Source organism: Tetrao urogallus (assembly GCF_951394365.1).
Source record: "Tetrao urogallus genome assembly, chromosome: 14".
NCBI lineage: Eukaryota > Metazoa > Chordata > Aves > Galliformes > Phasianidae > Tetrao > Tetrao urogallus.
Genome location: NC_136827.1, coordinates 12873634 through 12892574, shown reverse-complemented (window position 1 = coordinate 12892574; position 18941 = coordinate 12873634). Strand labels below are relative to the sequence as shown.

The following is an 18941-nucleotide window of genomic DNA, read 5'->3' as shown; positions in this document are numbered from 1 at the left end:
GATATTTCCAGAAATCACAAGTCTCTTTGCTATACAGACTTCTGCAGAACAACCCAACAAACAATTGTGCCTGAGGCCAAGACTTGAATTCTGACTGCCTCCTCAGGACAACAAAGCAGCAGACATTCAAGCCCAGTGAGGACCAGGCGCCAATGAATTGCAACAGAAATGCAGTGAAGTTATGCCTGCAGAACAGACAAAACTCTGATTGCAGCAAAAGGAAACTTCAGGGGATTGATTCTGCCATGGTAAGAGAGGACACTGGACTATAACACCTAACCATGGCCCAAGGCACGGCAGCAAAAGGCAGCGTGCACTGCTAACAGCAGTGTGGGAGTTCTGAGCTCTGCTCCTTCCAGAGCAGCATATGATTGAGGCATGTAATCAGAAAGCCAGGAAGGGCAAGAGCAGCTTTCCAAAGATGGGCGTCACAGAATTAACTTCCAAGCAAACAGAGCCCAGTCAGGTTCTCGTTGTGCTAACTCATTACGTGTTAAAAAAAAAAAAAAAAAAAAAAAAAAAAAAAAAAAAAATCAATCCATAGGTGATAAACAACAATCTTAGTGGGAAGTGGGAACAAGCCTCCCTGTGCTCATCTTCCTGCACTGAACAACAAACTGTGCTTCGGTACAACGTTGCTGTCATACTCGGAGATCAGCCCCACAATCTGCTATGCCCTGCAGTTCATAAAGGGGAGCTACACGGCAGGATCCACTGACAAAGCTGTTGGGCTGCATTCACAATTCAGCTGCTGATACATGATTCCATAACCCAGTTGCTCTGTTCTGACACTCAGTGAGAGGCTTCCTAAGGATAAATCTGCATAAAATCCAAACCATCACAAATTATCCTGTTTTATTCCCAAGTCCAAACACCACAGACACAAGATGGTGGAACTATGGCACTGCATTTCCTCAAGCTTAGCCGTGTCCTAATCTCACCTGCCTCTGCCACAGCCCAGAGCACCCCATCATAGCCAAGGGACACCCACCAACTCCCCAGGAATCAACACAGCGTTGGTGGGTGAAGAAAGGCACTGCGCTTGGATCTCACCGTGGATCCTTTGTAGAGAAAAGGGAAGATGTGACACTGAGGGATGTGGTCGGTGGCACGGTGGGGTGGGTTGACAGTTGGACACGATGATTTTAGTGGTCCTCTCCAACCTTAACGGTTCTATGATTCCATCATTTCCTCTTTGTCAACCTCACCCAGATAGCACCTTGTTTTTACATACCTTAAGACATATAGCACTACTGAAAGAATTAAGATCCTCCCACTAAGCCCAAGATGCACCCAGAAGGGAGTTTCTGAAGACACTTAATGCTTAACTGAAAACTGATTGTCTTCACCTGTGCTTCTGGAACAACATCCAGAAATTGTTACCTTAGACCTGCATTTAACACCCAAACACGGATTACACTCATATTTTTGACTGATGAAAAAACATTAATGTAGACCTTGCAGGCCCATCCATCAATGAAGACATACTTGGATTTTGATATCTAAAACTCTCTGTACTCCTGTATTTTGTAATGGAAGTTGTAGGCGTCCTTCATTTTGTTTCTCCTGGATAGCATTCTCTATTCCCACTGATGTATGTTGGAACCAGAAAACGCAGGGATTTCTAATAAGAGCAGTCTGTCAGGGTCTGCTATTTTCTTCTGTCCGCAAACAGCTTCAATACAGATCCATCCATCTGGACAGTGTTTCCAAACAAGCCCAGCAATCCCACAGGACATGTGGTGACAGAACCACACCCAAGGATGCTACAAAGAGTCTTTAGAACTTAGCAAACAGCAAATTCATAGGTTTATGTACAAATGTGATTCCATAGCATCCATGGACTTCGAGAACTACTCTGCTGCTTGAGCACAGTCTTTGGCTAAGAAAAAAAAAAAGTAATTACTTACAGTCATTAATGGTCCCACGGGCCATTTTGCAGTCACAGAACTAATTACCCTTTCAGCTGGATAAGGAAAAACGAGCCCAACTTGTGTTATTCCAGCTGTGAATGAGGTGTGTAACATGCAGGAACACAGGGAAGAGGAAGTTTTGCAAAGCACTGAGCTTTGTGCAGAGATTTCCCTGCCTCGCCTTGAGGAAAGGTTTGTTTCCCCATGGCACAGAGTGTGTGTTCCAACACCTCTCCCCACATCCTGCAAAGTGTCAGACAACTCCATCTACTGCATGACAGATTTTCCTGATACACCTCCAGGAAACAGATCAACTGTTGTTGTTGATGTATGTTCCACAGTTTTCAATTAGCACATGTGAACAATTAACAATATAAAATGATCAAAGACATGCAACTACAGTGAGACTACTGCAGATCACTTATCCTTTCTTTTAAATCTCCAAATACAATGAGTTGTTTTTCCTGTTTTGGACACTAATATTTCAGGGAGAAAAACTGAGAGCAAGAACAAAACTGTAACACAATGAAATTTTGAGCTGTGGATTAAAAGTCCAGCAGTGCAATAGATTGACCTGATGAGATGCCTGCAACTTTGTGCTCCAGGCTGTAGAAGATTTGGCAGTTTCAGGCAAACTTTCTCAACAAGGCGTCCTAGCAGGAGCTGTTTAAGTAGTTCCAAGAAATTTCTCTAGCACTGATAAACTCTATCTTTTGGAATCCAGCAACTTTACTGCAATGCTTTCTTTTCTGCTTGTTGATCTTTTTTGTTTATATCTGTTACATAAATTCTGAGTATGACTTTTTAATTTTAGAGGCTTCTGTAGCTTGTATTCTTTTCTATAAACCCAGATAAAAATCTGGATGTTAATAGAGTTCACGATAAATTTTAACTGTTCTGTGCTTTAATAGGGTTGTCTCCATCACATGGAGAAATCAGAAAGAATTAAAAAGCTCTTTTACATGCATTTCCTTCCTATTCCCATCATTGATTATCAAGGAGTCAGCTACTAAATATTTTCTCCACCACATCAGCTCTTTCTACATCAGACAATATTTGTTCTAACTTCTATTAGAAGTAGCAGGCAAAACCACTCATAAAACTGCCTTCCTGCCAATGATATCACAGCCCAACATAACCTGTGCTGGGAAAAGGTGTCCTCTGCCAGCCCAAGTGAAGGACATCTGCAAGAATAAGTCAAGTTGGTCTATTTTACAAGTGAACCGTAACGCATACAAGGATACAAAGAAAATGTTGCAAAGAGATCAGCAGAAACATTTACTGGAAGTTTTACCAACTCCTTCAAGTCAGTACCTCCTTTCAACCTCAACCTGAAGGAACAGAGACTTAGTGGACACAGAAAAAAACAATTTTGATGCTAGTAAAAGGAACTGTTCAATTAATATGGTGATGAACCCAATTTTGATGCAAGTAAAAGAAACTATACAATTAATATGGTGATGAAAGCCTGATTTAAGAGTGATAGCTGCTATCTGGCCACCAGAAGGAATTTATATTCTGTTAAGCCATATGTTGAGTAAGAACAAATTTCCACAAGATTAACATTTTTAAATGTGTGTTCAAGCATAAAATAACTTGGATAAAATATTAATCCCATCGCTGAGAACTGCTTACTGAGCTGTTTTCATAGGGAATCACCTCCCTGCAGGTTCAAGATGGGCAGCATATGTAAATCTATATAATATTTTCATTATTTTTAGCACAAACATTGCTAAAGCTGACATTTGGAAATTATGCAAAGATCAAAGTGGGGAAGCAAGCAGCTCTCCGGCTGTGCTATCAGCACCTGCTGTTTTCCTCTCTGCTCGACCACGAAGACAGAATACTCCCAAGGCTCTGCACCTAACAGTATAAGAACTACGGTGCAGAGATACAAAGTGATGTAAGGCCTATTTTTATCTGTGGGAAGAAAATAGACAGCCATGAACGCAGACATCATAAGACAGTTGCACAATTATGCTGTGAAGAATGCATCTTTTTTTAAGGAGGCCGTGTGTCAGTACTCTACACACAACATTAGCTTGAACACAGAATCACACAACTGTTATGGATGGAAAAGACCTCTAAGATCATCAAACCCAACCCCCTCCACCCCCACCATGCCCACTGACCACATCCCTCAGTGCCACATCTCCATGTTCTGGAACCTCCAGGGACGGTGACCCTCCTGCCTCCCTGGGCAGCTGTGCCACTGCATCGCCACTCGTACAGAGAAGAAATCGCTCCTAATATCCAACCTGAGATTCATGTAACAGACTCATCATTCAAGCATAGGTTCATGAATCAATATTGCACTTGAACACCAATCAGAGAGTTAATGGACCACTAGATTCCAAACCTTCACTGTGCTGAAGCTAACACCAAAGGACTGGTCTGCATTTCACAGTGACACGTGCCTGCAGTTCACTGGGCAAACAGGAAACCTGTCATGGGCAAATACTTGGAATTAACTGCCATGATACAACATTCTGAGACACAGGATAAGGCACAAATTGCTAACACGAGACTGCAGACCTTCATACAGGTACTTCAAAGAAAGACCAGAGCTGAAGGCTCTGGAGGTGGAACTTTTTGCTTGCAAAGTACCTGCAGAAAGGTCTATGAGGATACATGAGTTAGAAATAGTATGTCAACAGCCTCAGGATTGCCACACAGACGTCAAAACCTCCCCGAAAAACTCCTGTGGTGGACAGAACTGGGAAGGACAGACCACACCGAACCAGAAGCCACAAGGCATTTTCCATATATGATGTCTGGATGGAGAGAGGGAAAGAGATGCACAACCATAGCACCTCTTTACACAGAAGAATTCTACTTGTGTGACAATATGGAGAACATCACTCAAATTCCAGATATCAAGTAACACCCTGCACTTACAGAAAGAAAACCGAAAACCTCTGGGAAAACAAACAACACGCAAGTCAGCAAACACAGAAATATCCCTTTCTGATTAGGCTGAGTAATTGTGAAGTGAGAAAACCTAGGAAAACCAAACTGCCATCATTAGAACTACTCTGAGCAATCATTTATAATCATAGATTTACTTTAAGTATGAAAGACCCACCCTGCTACACTAATTCAGCAGTAATGGCATAATTTATACATGAATAGACCAAAAAAAAAAGTAGAATCCAGAAGAAAACCAGACACAGTGCTCTAGATCAGCAATGTTAAGTGCTCTAGAATCAGACCATCGGACAACTGCACCCCGAATCATTAAGCCTTGAGCACCATACAGGAATCAACAAAGATTCATCACAGGAAAAGAACTCTCTGAAGTGTTGCATGCAAGTGTGCAAGCTCAAATTTGGACCTAGTGTTTGAAAGCCTGCATCGTGGACAGCCAGATGGAGACACCCTACTACAGGAGCTCCCCAGTCCTGCTCGGCGGAATGTCAGGCCTGATGTTGTACCACGTCTGCTCTCCATTTCAGCAAGGTTAAAAGTGCTGACTGCTGAGGTCCTGCAGGTTTTTCCTTACACCCTGACACCCATCTCCCCTCTGCAGAAGCACTCCTCATTGGATACACCAAACCAAAATACCCTCTTCCACAATCACTGGCTTACTCCTCCGAAGACATGTATCATTTACATCATTAGAGCAGGGGCTGCTTCCCACAGCATCATCCGTGCGCTTCAGCGACAGTTTATGTGACAGAACACGGCAGTGGAAGAGCCTGCACATATTTACCTTGATGAGTCATGGTGACGGGCTCCTCGCTGGATATATTGTTGTAGATGACCACGGCGGTGGCATTGTGTGAAGCTGCCCGCAGGATTTTCTCTCGGAAGGTACAGTTCCCTCGCTGCAGCAAAGCGATCCACTGCTTGGTGTTGGGAGGGACTTGGAAACGCGTCCGAGGGTCACAGCCCAGGCGATCTGCAACTGGAGGAGTTGGATGCACATTCAGACAAATGGCAATTTGCTCCAACAGGCAAGAGAGAAGAAAATGACGCTGAATTTATGGTTGTGCACTAGGAAGCTGCTGCCCTCAGGTTAATACAGCCCAATGCTAACTGCATTCCTCAGGTTTAAGAAAAAAAAAGTCTCCTTTATAAAGCTCGATCTCACCACTGAATCTGTAACCATACGTCCAAGAATTACGCTCACCAACAGACACTATTTTTAAGCCCAGTGCAGCGAGAACAATGAATTTCCATTTGAATCAATACCTGCCTGCAGGCTGAGAAACACAGGGATATGGGTCATGTGCTGCAGGCACCTACCAGCAGCAGTTTATCAGTCATTCTGGGCAGCATAACTTTTTTTTTTCTTTCTAATGCAATCACAGACATCCCTGCAGTGGGAAGAGTAACTAAACAAGAAGATTTCAGAGCAGTTATCTGCTGTGTGCATGCTGCTGCAAGGATGAGAGCAGCAGCCAATGCCAGCTCTTACACTGCAAGCTTTGCCGGCAAACACGATGTGTTCCTGTTGCAAATGGGTATGGGTGCTACAAAGGAGAAGTAACAGGGTTGGCAAACGCTGCATCTGAGCCCAACAGCATACAAAGACTTTTTTTTTTTTGGGTCCTTTTTGATGTAATGTATCCTGGAGCAGCCGAAGCCCACACAGATCTATGTACAAAAGGCACAGAGTGCAACGTGGAGAATGGTTTGCCAGTAAGTCAGAGCCAACAGCAACTGGTGCACAAGTATTTACCCTTTCAAATGCCACGAGTAAAAGCACCCTTGGCTACTGAAGATGGATGGGACAAATAGTGAAACCTCAGACACACAGTTCATCTGGGTAGTAGCTCTGAAAACTGCTACAGTTCCCTAGAGCGATACAGAAGAAGCACCCCATACAATTTTCCTTTCTAAGAGGCAAGTTCTTCAGCACCAACTCAGAGTGGATGCTACAGCCAGGAGATCCAGTATGGCAGGATGAAGAGCAATATGCCTATGGATAGCAAAAGGTTTGCTTCAGTGCAGTTGTGTTCAAGGCACACCAAGTAACCTAGATAGCGGGTTATTCGCTAGAATGGAAGAGCATCTTGAAATGGAGGAAGCTTCTGAAAAAGCTCAGCTCCATAAAGCCCTGCAAAGGCACTATAAACTCCCAAGTTTGAACTGTACAAATTTAAACACTGACAGAGAACGTGGCATGAGACAGCAAACAGCCTCTGTGGGAAAAGTAGCACAGATTTTCCACTACAGTAGAGATGAAAGCTTCTCGCAGCAGCGGGCAGAGCTACAAAACGCTGTTGGACCAACAGGATTAGGAGCTGAGATGTGCCGATACGTGAGCATCCAGCTGCACAGCAACACGCACAGCATTACTTCTGGTGGGGTGATGCAGCGTGTCCCAACACTGCTTTAGCCCTATGTAAGTAACACAAAACCGTGAAGGAAAATCTGGTTGGGATTGATGAGCCTGCAGCTTACTGGAGATTTAATACAGAGACACAACGTGCTTCTCTCCAGGTCAGCATCCTATTTACCCCACACAAACGTTAAGCAATCCTTCTGCTTTTAACTAAACAAAACTCAGGAACAACTGCAGATAGCTCTTCCTGCTCTGGCCTGCCAACAGCGCCCAGCCCTGCAGCACTGCTGGCTGCTACAGCAGCACATCTGCCCCACACCCAGCACTGGCAGCTGGTACAGCAGTACCTCTATCAGCCCCATAAGGGATGGATGAGCAAATGCTGCCATTAAGAGCCACCAGCAATAGCTCCCCACCACTGCACTACCTATACTCCACTGTCCAAGGTTCAATGAGGATGAGACTCAGACTTGCAAATTCTGGACGGTGACTGTGCCGGAATGAAAAGAGACTTCAGATTATATCAGAGCTATTCTAAAAGAACACAAGTGTATATAAAAAGATATGATCAGAAATCACTCAATTTCACAACAGCAGAAAATACAAGTTTACAGAAAGCTGCTTCCCTATAGCCATTCTTCTGTCCTACCAACCTGAAATATAAGGGACCGACTCCGTCCTTCTTTTCTTTGTGTCTAAGCATCATGCACACAGTGACCAAAAACTGACTTTACACTGAAGTGGTAGCCTGCTGGTCAGAGAATCATAGAATGGGTTGAAAAGGACCACAATCATCATCTAGTTTCAACCCCCCTGCTATGTGCAAAGTCACCAGGCTACCCAGAGCCACATCCAGCCTGGCCTTGAGTGCCTCCAGGGATGGGGCATCCACAACCTCCTTGGGGAACCCGTTCCAGTGTGTTACCACCCTCTGTGGTCCTCCTCATCCCTTCCAATTGCTTACCAGGCCCTTTAGCATTCCCCTATGAGAGACAGAACCATTTTGTGGTGACAAAAAATGAAGCGAGTATCTCAGCTCCAGACCAACAAAGGCTCCATATTAGCGCTCTGCACACCGCTCCCTGTGCCCCACACTTACACCGCACACCCCCTGCTCCAAGCAGGGCACCGAGGCCACAGCACCTCCTGTGAACAAGGCTTTGCCTCCTTCCCACACAAAAAGAGCAGTGCCAGCATCCCACAGCCCACTAACTGCATTGCGTTACGCTCTTCTCCCCCGCTCCCTTTTTCAGGTCAGATACCCCGATCGATCACCTCTCAGCTAACGCTCCATTCTCTCAGACCAGCAGCAGTCACCAGAGCTGCTCTCAGCTGAGCACTCAGAAATCCTTTCCCTCTCTGACCTTCAGAGCTGCACCACACCCGGCAGAGGCAGCACAAAGGATGGAGCAGCACACAGCCCTGCTCACATGGCACACCTGAGCACAGCACGCCTCAGAGCGCCACATCCCTTTTTGTGCAGTACAACTGGAGCTCCCAGGAAAGGAATTCAGCTGGGAAACTCAAAGCAGCATAGCAGCACTGATCCATCCCGCTTTCAAGGACGGCTTTCTATCCAACTGTGCACATTAAACAGTATTTTCTTTCAACACGTTAGTACTTCTGTTGTTACTAATTGGGTCCTCACCCACGCCAGCTGCAATTCCTGCTTTTTCTAAGTTGCACCAATGGGTGACACAGGGCAACACCTCACTGCTGAGAGCCATGCTACCAAATTGCTCTGGCTATACTTAGCTTTAGCACCAGGAGGAACTCTTTGAACCAGGGTAATCTCGTTTCAGCTAAACAAAAGAAAATCAGGGTAGCAGGCAGTGCTGTAATAGTTAAGATTTAATCTTGTTAGCTCTGTAAGTGTACCACAGTTACAGCTATAAACTGAAAACCACCAGATTTGTCATCACTCAAGGACTATGAATTAAGCTGGACACTGAGATGAGGGGCAAAGGACAGACACATGGCACAACACTGACCCTCCACCAACCTGCACTTTTTGATGCATTTGTTTGCTGCATTTTCCCGAAGTTCAGTTTTGGATCCCAGACAGAAACACCACATTGTGCCCAAATATTACCCAAAGTTCTGCAATTGAAACTGCCATTCCAAACCTCCCACAGCTAAACTCTGAGAGAGTTTAAACCACTAAACTCTTTTTACCACTAAACTCTGCTTGGACTAATTCCACTTACAAAACTCAATGGCACTGTGCATGAGCTGTACCCCTCATTTGTCACCTCAAGCATCTGTCCCCTACCTCCACCTTTCCCTAAGACAGTTTTCTCCTTTCCACTTTATCTGAGGGTCTATAAAAGGCACAGGGAAAGCTTTGGTACGTGTTTTAGCCTAATCATGGTGAATTCAGTGTAAGAGATCCTGATAAAGGAACAGGTGACTGAAAATTTATTGTGTACTGACATTTGAAGGACAGGTAATCAAAGAGAGCAATGACTTCAATAATTAAACATAAAGCAACAGGCATGTTCAAGAACGTGAGCTGACCACCACCACAGAGCACAGCGCTCCACCCCCAGGCCATGCATTACACTCACAGCTGCTGACCCCAGCCCTAAGCTGGTAAACTCACGTCTTTACCTGCAGGTAAAGGATGCGAACACAGCACATGGAACGGGACATTTAAGATGTTTCAATTGTAACAGCTGGGTGCCAACTTGCATGCACAGAAATCCCAAGCAGTGGCCCACGGTGAGTCAGTGCCTGAGACCAACACTAAGTCAAGGCATCACCAGGCAGCTGCAGCCAGTGGGAGCACTGGGCAGAGCACTACTGCTCCAGCTGCAGAGGCTGCTTGTGTTAAGTGCTATTACAACAAATACATTGCAAACAAGTGCTATACTAATACAGACTGGCTGATAAAAAGGCATTATAGCAGTCGCAGACAGCAGCACTGCACTGCTATCAGAGCCAAATATAATAAAGCAGAATACAATCACAAGGCTCTCAAGTCTTCAGGAGCATCTTAACTAAAAGCATAACGTACTCCAGCCTCCTTCCTACTAAACACAAGGCTTTTAAACCACGTGAAGCCTCTCAGCAGAATTAAAATAAAATGCCCCCTGTATGGCCATCTGTGCAGAACAATTCAGAACAGCTCTGCAGGAAGACCGCCACTGCAGTGTTTGTTTTAAGTGCCTTCTGTTGACACACGGAAGGAGAACACCTCCCAACAAACCAGGGCAAAGTTTTGACGACTGCAACATGTCGAACCCACAGAATTCAGGTCTGCAGCTCTGTGATCTCTCTGCTGTGCTTTCCCCACTCAAACTGTTCACCACGTTACACTTCAACAGCAAAGTAGGAAATGCTCCTCAAAGTACGCAGAGCATCGTGCTCAGCTCTGCTCTCACTGCTTCTGGTGAGAATGCTGTCCACCACCCTCAATGCCTGAATTGCACTTAAGTGAAGACCGTGCTGGAAGAGACCAGAAAAAGCCATAGGGGAAAACCAAAAAGTAATTAATGCCAGAAGTTTGTTTTTTGACCAATAAAGCAGCTGCTAAAGAAATCAAGTGGTTCAACACCCTGCATGAGAAAAGGCAGCAGAGCTAACCCTGTTCCCAAACACCCCTTGGGATAACTGTGACGTGCCCAGAGCTTCCAGGACAGCCTGCTGACCTCACACAGCAGTGTGTGTTTAAGTGAGGAACATCAGGGAGCAGAGAAAATGAAAGGTTGAGCGCATCTGGGGACAGACGGCCAAAACCACTGCAAAGGGCAGGATTTAAGATACAGAAGAAAATCCTTCGGCGGCCAGCTTGCACCGAGATTTGTTTCTCCAGCCTTCCCCACAAGCATGCTATTTTAATAAGTTCTAATTAACCCTTTGTAAAGCAAACGAAACAGAGCTTCAATGAAACCAGCAAGCGTGTGCGCTGCACAGCTGCCTCGTGCGCCGCAGGAGCAGACAGGAGGCTGCTAGATGCTGAAAGAGCATCAACATATTGTCCTGACCTTGATTTGTTAAATCCTCAAGGGGCTTTAATAATACAGCAGAGCTCTTCAGGAAAACACAGCAAAACAAAACCAAGCAAAAACGCTCTTAATATTCACTGCTCGCAGACTGGTTTTAATTGATTACATTGCCTCACGGAATGCATTATTCAGAGGCTGCTGCCCAGAGAGAGGCTGAGAGCACTGAGATCCATCCGGGGCCATTTCTGGAGGACAGCAGTTTGGGCACAGCATCACGGATGGTTCTCAAAAATAAGATGCAATTAAACCGCACCGCTGTGACCGAGTGCCCGCTCTCATTTCAGACCGAAATCAAGACGCTCAATGATCAAAACCACTCTTGTTTAAGTTAACGCATCATAAAGGCCGACATTTACCGGAAAGCAACCAACGGGCATCGGCCGCACTCCGCAGCAACAGAACTCGTGTGGAAGCGCTGCCCAGCGCTCAGCGCCACGGACCGGGCCGCGTTCAGGGGCGGACATCCAACAGCTCAACCAACAGCTCGGCAGGCATCCCTGACCCACGCACGCACCGCACGCAGCCGCAGCACGCGGCTTTCCGGCCGCAGCCCCGTCCCGGAGCGCGGTTTTGCCGCTCCCCCTCGGCCGCGTTCCACCTCCTCCGCTCCCGGCTCCCCCGGCCACCCGCACGGCGCGGCGCGGGGCCGTTACCTCCGTTGATGGGCACCGGGGTCACCAGCAGGCCCTTCACCTCCACCTTGGGCGAATCCTGCCCGTAGCGGCCGCGGTCGATCCGGAGCAGCGTGGGGCCGCCCCGCTCGGGGCTCAGCACCGTCACGTTGATGAGGGCCGTGTAATACGACAGCTGGCTGCCGTTGTCGTCGGCGCCGGCCGCCCACAACCAGCAGTGCCCCAGCAGCAGCAGCAGCGCGGAGCCGCCGCCGCTCCGCCGCCGCCGAGCCCAGCGCGGGCCCATCTTCGCCTCCCGGCGGGAGCGCGTTATCCCATCTGACAGCCCAGGAAAGGAGAGAGACCGCGAGCGGGCGGCGAGGGGAGGAGAGCCCGGGCTCATGCCATGGGAGGAGCCAGGGAAGCGGCGGCACGTCCCGGCAGAACGCGGTCCGCTGGCCCGGGGAGGCTGCGGGAGCTCGGGGCGCTCCGGCGGCCGCTCAGGGCCCCGCGCTCATCCCGCTCGCAGCCCGCGCCGGCCAGAGGGAGGAGGAGGAGGCGGCGGCTCCTTCGCCGCGCACGACTCCGAGGAGGCGCCGCCGCCCCTCAGCACTCGGGCTCGGCCACGCCGCACGCCCCGCTGCCCGCCCCGGCCGAGGGCCGCCTCTCCATGCCCAGCTCGTTTCCGAAGCGGCCGCACCGCGTTCCGCTCCCGGCGCCTCGACTGCAGCCCGGCGCGACCCGCACTGCGCAGGCGCGCTACGCCCCACCCGGCGCCACGAGGGCGAGAGGCGGGACTGAGGGAAGCCACGCCCCCACAATGTGGGATAGACTGTGGGGGCGTGGCCTGAGCGGGTGACGTCACTCCGGGCGCGGCAGGGCGCGGGAGGGTGACCGTGGCGTGGAGGTGTGGGGTGCGGCCCTGCTTCGGGGCTGCCCCAAAGAACCTCCGGAGCGGTGTTGGTCTGCTCGATGGTGCCACAGGGAGTGCTTACAGTGTTGGAGCCAGCATTAGGGACAGACACTGCATCTCACGGCTCCTCAGTGCAGATACCAGGTCAACGGCGTTGGCCATTGGAAACACGCAAGGTGGTTTAAAAGCACGTGTGAATGGTGCAGTGTTTGGGGCTGGGTTTAGGCAGCACGTCTGGTGCTAAAAGGCCGGCCCAGCAGCAGCAGCACGGCTCCTGTGTCAGGATGTGGCCGCCGCTGCCTCATCTAGAGTTACTTATTTTCAGCGTGCTAAAATGGGAAATGTTACTAACACTGAGATGTTAATGAATACAGATCCTTTGAGATGCCGTGTAGCAGGATGCGATGCGTGACACTTCACCATCATTCTTACAAAGGGTTTGAGCTTCTCTGTGACCAGGAAAGGAACAAAAGAACACAACAGCCTTTGCAGGTTTTGAAAGACAAATTATCTGAAAATTATTTATGGCTAAGAAGACACAGGCTGCGGGGTTTTGGGTTAAGATATGTTCTAAATTTCTGAACAAATAACCGTGCTGCTGTTCTTCTGAGATACAGTCTCCCTGGTGACTTCCCAGCTGCTCTGATAAGAGCTGTGCTTCCCTTCAGCATCTCACTGTGCTGTTCCCTTTGGAGGTGTTGTGGCACATCCCTTTGGGATGCACGTAGCCACACATGCATGTAAGATAACACCCTGAAAGCTCATTCTGTTTACCTCATTTAGCTGCGAGCAGCAGGGCTGAGCCTGCCCTTGGAGAGCCCCGTGTCAGTGCCGAGGAAGGCAGGACTGCCCGCCAGGCTGCGGCTGAGCTGCGGGATGTGCTACAGGCCTGTGGTGCTGCAAAATCCTCCGAGATCTGCTTATGAAAAGCTCTGCAGAAATGTCAGTGCAATCCAGGAAGTGTTTATGAAGCAGCAGCTGAATCTTCCAATGTTCTGTTTCCCCTTTGTTTTGTTTTTTTGCTGTTGTTGGTAAATGTTGGGCAAGGAGCCACACTCACAACAGCCGTGCAACATTGCAGCAAACCTTTCCCCCCAGCTAGAGGAGTAACCGGAGGGCTGCTGGCACAGGGGGCAGCAACCTGGCATCGGGACATCTCCTATAGCAACCTCCCTTTCCCCATAGCATCCCTGTGCCAGCCCATAAATACTGGCATGCAATGCTTGAGCGCAGTTCTTACTGACTATCGGTTCCCTTCTTCCTGTGATTACTGCCTAATAGGGGCCTATGAGAAAGCTGGGAAGGACACCATTAGGGAGTGCAGTGACAGGGCCAGGGATGATGGCTTTAAACTCAAGGAGGAAACACAGTGAGGGCAGTGAGGCCCTGGCACAGGCTGCCCAGAGGAGCTGTGCAGGGATCCAACGGCTGAAGGGATCCGAAGCCAGGTTTAGCACAAAGTTTAGAGCAACCTGGTCTGGTGTTCTGTGTTTCCATGATCCTTGTCCCCTGCACAAAGGTAACAAGAGCACTAGGAGTCTCAGATTCTTTGCTTTTACTGCATCAGTATCCTCAGAAGGACCTCCAAGCACTGAGGAACAAGGCCTTTGCTGGCCAGGCTCCCAGCACATTACCTAACTACATGTGTGACGATAGACTCAAACAGCAAAGTGGACTGAGGGGCCATGCAGCCCCAGCCTCCTCAGTTCCCTTGTCCAACCACGCTCCATCCTGGTGCCTGGTGATGGCTGCTGCAGGGACACAACGTCCCCGTTCTTGTGCTGAGGTGCAGCATGCAGCAGCCACACAGCCATCTGCATGGCATCCAGTGCTCCCTTAGGACTGGGTGCAGAGCACTTCCCTCAGACCCAGTCCCCACGTGCCCCATAGCTTCGCTCCCATGGCTGTTCCAGGAGACTTTGGCCACGCCATGATTTTCCTGCCCCACAAGAGGGTCGAGGTGCAGTGCCCTGGGGAGCTCAGCAGGGCTGGGAGAGATGGCAGCAGGGCCAAGGGTCTGGTCCTTTCAGCAGCTTACCCAACGTGTGTCCGGTGTCGTCATGAGGAAAGGCTGAGTTTCATCCTGGATGGAAATGGCACAAAGCCCAGCTGTTTCCTCAAGGATGTGGCGCATGCAAAGCGATGCAAAAATAAAAATAATAATGCCAGAATGAAGTTAATTGTATGGGGCTGGCTGGCTGCAGCCGGGCCCAGCAGCACCCATGGGCAGCGGCCTCCACAAAGCAGAGCATGGTGCCAGTTATGACTTTATTCATGTTCACATTTAGATATTACAACAAAACTCTTAATGACAAAGGATAACGAGTACGATAGGAGGAGAGGAAAGAAAGCAGTGTTCTAACTGGTTTGATATATAACAGTCAGCTTCCAGACACAGGACTCAACAGGAGCTATGAGAACTCACATACACTCACCAGTAGGAAAGACTCGCACATGCAACACCCAAGCACTCACCCACAACACACACAAACCACATTGCTGTACTCACGCACAACCCATGCTGTAAGCTACTTGCTCGGAGGGCAGCCCATGGAAACATCCAATGCTGCTGCAGCAACAACAGGTACCAGGCTAAAATACTGTGATATAAATGAAGTGGTACTTGATACACAGGTTTTTCTCCAGAGACGCGTGTGCATTCCTAAGTAGGGAATTAGATGCTTTGTTTTCATGAAGGAGGAATGTCCTCTCAATACCAATACCTTTGTAGTGTGGACCCAGAATGGTCATTTTGAAAGAAGAGACGATAAATAGCTTCAGCTGTGAATTCCAGTAAAAGGCCCAAACAAAACCAAACCGTGCACTGTGCACCGTGCAGGCACAAACACCAAACCTGGCTTTTAGAAAGTGAAATATTTTCTTCTTGTTTGTCCTTCCACAGCACCACTGCCTCATCTCAAACCAGAACCAATCCGCTTCTTTTTGTGCTCTTATCTGAAGACTGTAAAAAAAATGCCAAAAATAATGCAAGAGTGTGGGGAAGAGTGTCAGGTTTGTACATTCCCATTTCAGTATTGTTTTAAGAGATCGAAAGTACAAATGTTCAACAGCTCTTCAGTATCTGACACTACTGTTGTTATTCACCACTGGAGCATCTAAAGAGCCAGCACATGGTTGTGTTAAGCTGTGTCATTCATGCAAGGCTGTTGACACTGATACAATAGGATCTGATTCTTCCCCCCACACACATCAAGAAGGTGTAAAATAGATAATAAACTCCTATGGGGCTGAATCATTTGAACGTTTAGAATCAGATGTCACTTCAGCACTTTCCCTGGCATGAAGCAGGGGATCTTTAACAATGGCTCTAATGAAGTAACACGTCTCTACAGTGATGCTCGTGAGCAATTTCCATGGAACCTAAAGCCCCAGTGCAGCTGTCCCAGCAGGCTGGGAGTGCTGACAGATCAGGAGTGCTGAGTGCCAGCATGCGTGGATGCCTCCATCTCATCTGTGCTGCAGAACCCTGCCAGTGCCCTGCAAGTGTCCGGCTTTGCTAGTATGTTTTTAACCCTCATTTGCAGCTACTTTGGAATTCTGCTTTCCAGTTGTTAATTCACAGACATTTATTGAGCCTCCTGTCAGCTGGGGCATTGTTTCCAAGCAGAGAATTGTTTATGAAGAGTAGTTTTGTGGCTGCACATCACCAAGAGAGCAGCCTGAATTTAGCTCTGCAGTCTGTCACCTTCCACCTGTGTGAACCCCCAGCACAGGGCACAGCTTTTCTTCTGCCAAGGGAACCACCGATGAAAAAAAACAGGGCAAGATGAGGGCAGGAGAATTTGGCCTGGCCCGCACCCTGCTGGCTGTCCTGCTTCCCTGGCCTGACTCCTGCATCTCCTGCCAGAAGCATTCTTACTGAGTCATAACAATTACTTAAAGATGCTTAAATTCCTGGCAACTTTGGGGGACATCAGTAGAAATTGGGGAATCAATTGTCACACACAGTTTCAAATTTTATGTCCTGAGCCAGCTTGGCTCCAGTTGGTCTAGTTCTGTGCCTCTAATTGCCATGGAAATCACAGCCATGTCCTCCTGCTGACATGGGATGGGAGGGGAACATTGGGCTCTCTGCAGACTGAGGGAATCTGAATGACAGCCATGCTTTTCCCATGAGCTAAATAAATCTCCCCTATTACACTTTGCAGATAACTATAATTAAGATTTGGGACAGTCACCAATAACGACTCACATCAGGAAACACATAATACCTTGTGTAAGAGAAATACAGTTTTGGAAAATGGTACATGTGATAGAATCTGACATCTTGTGAAGACACAATTTTCAAAGTCCAAACTCTTGCCTCTATGCAGAGGTGTGGCTCGCATGCAGAAACTCCCCAGTGCTGAGATACCCCTGTGCAAGGAGCTCTGTCAGCCACCAGCATGTGGGAGAAGAGAAGACGACAAGCTGTTCAGGCAGCTTCTGCACCCAGACTCCTCTGGTGATGATGTAACGGCTCAGTGGCTGAGCTCTTGGATTATGAGGATGGAAAGAGGTATGTGGAAAGCAGCGAGGCAGCAGCACAGAAATCTGTTGAGAGGGGCTGTGGAGGTTCCCCAAAGCCTGAATTCATGTGGTATCTTTTAGAAACAAAAGGCCCAAGTGATGAGATGGTTCCTCAGCAAATAAATGTTTTTCAGTCCTCCAGAGACAGCTGCATTGCACTGGCAGCTCTGCAACAGAAACTGGAGAAGAGCCTAAGGGGCAGAGAGTGCCTCCTCTGAGCCAGGGCAACAGGAAAGGTCACGGTAGTCCATCCAGCAGAATTAGGGCTTGTGCTCCAGCCAGGGGTAATCCAATCCTGTGTGTGCTCAGCAATGCCAGCACACCAGGGGATGCAGCCCAGGGCACCTCACTGCTGGAGCTTTGTTCCTTCCGTTGTTTCCAAAACCCTCACAGCAGCTTGAAAATAAACATTTCACTCCCTTACACTTATATCCTTTTCCTTTCAGCAAACAACACATTTTCACTCTATGTTTAGAAGCCAGCTGAAATTAACACAGCTTTGCTTTAATTTCTCATTCGAACAACAGATGATCTCAGTGCTGCTCTGGGAGAAGCGGAAGGCAAGAGCAGCAGACCTGTGAGCACAGAGCTCCCAGCACAAAGAATATAAAGCCCTGCTTCACACAGGGCCTGCAAAAAGAGTTGCTGTTCATCTCACTGGGAAGACTTCGGCCATCAGCTGACGCTCTGATGGCTGTGTTGAAATGGCTAAAAAATCCCTGTGATAAGGCAGAGGGGCAGGTCCTCCTCCAGCAGAGACGAGAGGGGCATGGGTGTTGCTTGCAGAGGAGACAGAGAGGCTGGGTGTACGCTGGCACCTACTCAGAATGAAGTGTGCACGAACCTTTACAAAGACCCCTTGGGATCTCTCTGTACACCTCTTCAGAATGTCCTGCTCTTGCTGCTAATACCACCAGGGATTTCTTGCCTTTGATTCTGCTCTGCAATTCAGCAGCTGACATCATGAGGAGAGGAGGAGGAAGCGATCCAGGGAAAAACATTCAGGCTGCACACCAGGAAGAAACTTGAGACTAAGACAGATCTATTTATATCTGACCTGAAATGGGCTTTCTGAATGGGAAGCAGATCTGAGCGGAGGCTGAATGCTAGGCAGAAGGTGCTGTAGTGCTGAACACAGGCACACAATTGCCAGCAGAATGAATCTGTTTGAGCTACGGAAATAAAAGAAACCCGAGGAATCAGCAAGGCATTCACTCCAGTCCCAGCAAAGAGAAGTTGCAGCTGGAGGTGCTGCGTTGACCATCACGCTGTGGTTCCGATGGTGATCCCCATCTGTTTGGAGTGGGTTTGCTGCTGTGGTTGGATGTAGGTTGAAGGGGAAGCTCTGAGTGACCCTGATGATGTGCCCAGAGTGTGAGAGAGAGGATGACTTGGCAGGGTGCCTCCAGGGCCTGGTGCCATTAGTACTGCTCGGAGAAGAAGGAAGTGTGGAGAGTGGAGGGACTGGCCCCCTCTCCGGGTGGGGTGCAGCTGCCGTCCTCAGAGTGTTCTGACAGCTCCCCGTATTCACTGTTGTAAAAAGTCTGGCCTCCAACCTGGGATCCGTATGACGGCCGACATCTGCCCCGCAGGTCTGACTGTTCCACCGACAGCTCCGCAGTTCGCCCGGGCCCTTTACTGCTGTGAGGGAGGGATACAGAAGGTCAGCCTGAGCCC

General features: G+C 48.5%; 2 protein-coding genes across 2 annotated transcripts in view; both read right to left on the bottom strand.

Moving 5' to 3' along the window:
- The window catches only part of RNF130 (ring finger protein 130), a gene marked incomplete at both ends in the record, with an annotated part of 36685 nt that extends 24461 nt beyond the window's left edge, over positions 1-12224 (bottom strand). Inside the window, 2 exons of the mRNA XM_079542619.1 lie at positions 5626-5820; positions 11864-12224. Coding sequence (XP_079398745.1) covers positions 5626-5820; positions 11864-12224 — 556 coding nt within the window. The remainder of the gene's footprint in view (positions 1-5625; positions 5821-11863) is intronic.
- A 6461-nt stretch (positions 12225-18685) lies between these two features.
- The window catches only part of FLT4 (fms related receptor tyrosine kinase 4), a gene marked incomplete at both ends in the record, with an annotated part of 43071 nt that continues 42815 nt past the window's right edge, over positions 18686-18941 (bottom strand). Inside the window, one exon of the mRNA XM_079542384.1 lies at positions 18686-18905. Within this exon, the coding sequence (XP_079398510.1) occupies positions 18686-18905 (220 nt within the window). The remainder of the gene's footprint in view (positions 18906-18941) is intronic.